This window comes from Tachysurus vachellii, chromosome 18 (assembly GCF_030014155.1).
Source record: "Tachysurus vachellii isolate PV-2020 chromosome 18, HZAU_Pvac_v1, whole genome shotgun sequence".
In the NCBI taxonomy this organism is placed as follows: domain Eukaryota; kingdom Metazoa; phylum Chordata; class Actinopteri; order Siluriformes; family Bagridae; genus Tachysurus; species Tachysurus vachellii.
Window position 1 is genome coordinate 3,864,088 of NC_083477.1, and position 2,772 is coordinate 3,866,859.

The 2,772-nt window shown below is 48.4% G+C and overlaps 1 protein-coding gene across 3 annotated transcripts in view; it reads left to right on the forward strand.

Moving 5' to 3' along the window:
* The window catches only part of retreg3 (reticulophagy regulator family member 3), a 10,411-nt gene extending 8,425 nt beyond the window's left edge, over window positions 1-1,986 (forward strand). For all 3 annotated transcript variants that reach the window (XM_060892853.1, XM_060892850.1, XM_060892852.1), the window contains exon 10: window positions 1-1,986. This exon is cut by the window's left edge and continues 3 nt beyond it. In XM_060892853.1, the coding sequence (XP_060748836.1) occupies window positions 1-527 (527 nt within the window). In that variant the 3' untranslated portion in view covers window positions 528-1,986.
* The last annotated feature ends 786 nt before the right edge of the window (window positions 1,987-2,772 follow it).

Below are 2,772 nucleotides of genomic sequence, written 5' to 3' on the forward strand. Positions count from 1 at the left end.
TCGACAGGCACAGTGACCCAGAGGAATCGTTTGCTCAGGACCTCCCAGATTTCCCGTCGATAAACCCAGATGCAACGTTGATGGAGGATGATGACGAACCCAGCCTCGGGCTGCCTAGCATGGGCTCGATCGGCATCTCTGGCACTCGCGCTTCCACCTCCTCCGCCCTGCTGGACCTGGACACGCAGCTGGACTCGGACCAGGACGACCTCGACACTGACCTCTCGCTCGGCGGCCTCAACATGTCCTCTGACATCACCGGCAATCTAGCGAGCCTCCTGGCCAGCAACATGATTCAAGCGGCTCTCTCTGGGGCCCTGCAGGGTCCTCACGGATACAGGAAAGAGTCGAGCTCAGAGCTGGACCTGGACTTGGACCAGGACCAGGACCAGGATGACTTTGAGCTGCTGGATCAGTCCGAGCTCAACCAGATGGATCCTTTAGGGGGCTCGGGGACGAGAGGAAGCAGCCAGAACAGAACACAGGGATCCAGCTTTCTGTCCAACCTGCTGGGGAAGCCACAGTGAGCCGTGTGTGTGTGTGTGTGTGTGTGTGTGTGTGTTCTGATACACACCTACCTATATTACCACCTTCTACCTGTCCATTCTCTAGAGCATAGCGAAGAGCCAGTTTGCAGTGTGTGTACATATAGGTGTGTGTAATGCACAGGTTATGAATGTTGTATTAGGTTCCACTAGTCAGTGGCTCCAGTCAATCACTGTGAAGTCGTTTTGTTTTCTCGGCTGTTCCCCCGTTTCCCCCGAATTTCTTTTGTAGGCACAGCAATAGTACACGAGGACCGGGAGAAAATCTTACCGAAACCAGCATAGCAAACGCCAAACCTTTTTACAGCATCCGAACGGTAACAAACTGAGCCTTATTTACAAACGCAAAAATTACCAAGGCAAAAATCCTGTACAGTCATCATTGTTTAACACGATACACTCACGATGGGACCAAGCCACACATTCCTGTATAGATGCTGTAGATCACACACACATCCAGCAACGCAGCACAGAGCAATCAGGAGTCAGTCAGTCGTTCGTACCGCAAACGCCGCTGATCAACCATCCAGTCTTAATTCAGAACATAGCATGTCTTCATTTACCTCGCTTCCTGTTCGACGCTAACCTCAAAAGCTACGTTTTCATTTTCGTTTGGCTGAAGTGAATAAACCTTGGGGTTTCATTCTAAAAAATTACTGCAACTTAGTCATTTATACATAAAAAAAAAACAAAAGAATTATCTTATAAAATATACACCATGTCCACTGAGAACCAGTAAGGTCAGATCCGTTAAAAAAATGTTTTAATTATTTCTTATACGATTTAGTTTTGATTTATTCATGTGATTACTTACTTACCTTCTTAGCTAAAGAGCTATCTCCAGTTTCCAGCCCTGATTGTCACCGTGCAAAAGGGTTGGCTTTCTGCTCCCCGACGTGTGCGTGAATACTGATACTGATACTACGGGGTGTGGTAGCCTAGTGGCTAATGTGTTAGACTACAGATCAGAAGGTTGCAAGGTCAAATCCCAGGTCCACCAAGGTGCCAGTTATGGGCCCCTGTGCAAGGCCCTTAACCCTTAACTCAGTTAAGTATAAAACGATGGCTGTGGATAAAATGCCGTAAATGACGTCAGTGTGCTTGGTTTATAAATCTCCAGTACTGTGTCATGCTGTGTTCACTGATACCAAGCAAAACATGAGATCTCTCCCTTCTCTCTCTCTCTCTCTCTCTCTCTCTCTCTCTCTCTCCCTTATCTCTCTCTGTCTCTCTCTCTCTGTCTCTCTCTCTCTCTCTCTCTCTCTCTCTCTCTCTCTCTCTCTCTCCCTTCTCTCTATCTCTCCCTTATCTCTCCCTTTTCTCTCTCTGTCTCTCCCTTCTCTCTCTCTGTCTCTCTCTCTCTCCCCCTTCTCTCTCTCTGTCTCTCTCTCTCTCCCCCTTCTCTCTCTCTGTCTCTCTCTCTCTCCCTTATCTCTCTCTCTGTCTCTCTCCCTCCCCCCCCTCTTCCTTCTCTCTCTCTGCCCCCCCCCTTCTCTCTCTCTGTCTCTCTCCCTCCCCCCCTTCCTTCTCTCTCTCTGCCCCCCCTTCTCTCTCTCTGTCTCTCTCCCTCCCCCCCCTCTCCCTTCTCTCTCTCTGCCCCCCCCCTTCTCTCTCTCTGTCTCTCCCCCCCCTAAGGGAGAGAGAGAAGGGAGAGAGACGGAGAGAGAGAGAGAGAGAGAAGGGAGAGAGACAGAGAGAGAGAATCAGTGACTTTTAACAGTGTCATTCGTGTCTCACAGAACCGTTTCTACGAGACAGCTCTGAGTCAAAGCTGTAGTTTACGACATCTTGCGTACTGTATAAACGCGTTTTGCAAGAAACAGATGGAGACGGAACTGAAAAAATAGTTTTTTTTGCTGGAAATTGAAGGCTTTAAGTCCCAGCAATCCTGTCATCAAAGCTGATGTGTAACAGCATCGACTATTGCTGATACACGCCTTATAGAGAGAAACATGGGTGTGCACCTTTAGGCCTGATGTCGTCGTAGCATCTGTGGTCATCAGGCGAACAGATGCAGGCTTCGTTTGTTCGTCGAACAAATCAAATAAACAGAGACGTAACCTCTGCTGTAAACTTATCCCCTGCTTTAAACAGCACGAGCATGTTTTCAATATGCTGTTCGATTTTTCCAACAGCCAATCACACGGCGGAATCGTGCGGGTCAGTTCACACCAAACAACAGAATGGATGGAAAATGCCTTCTCAGTGACTGGTGTTGGTTTGAATG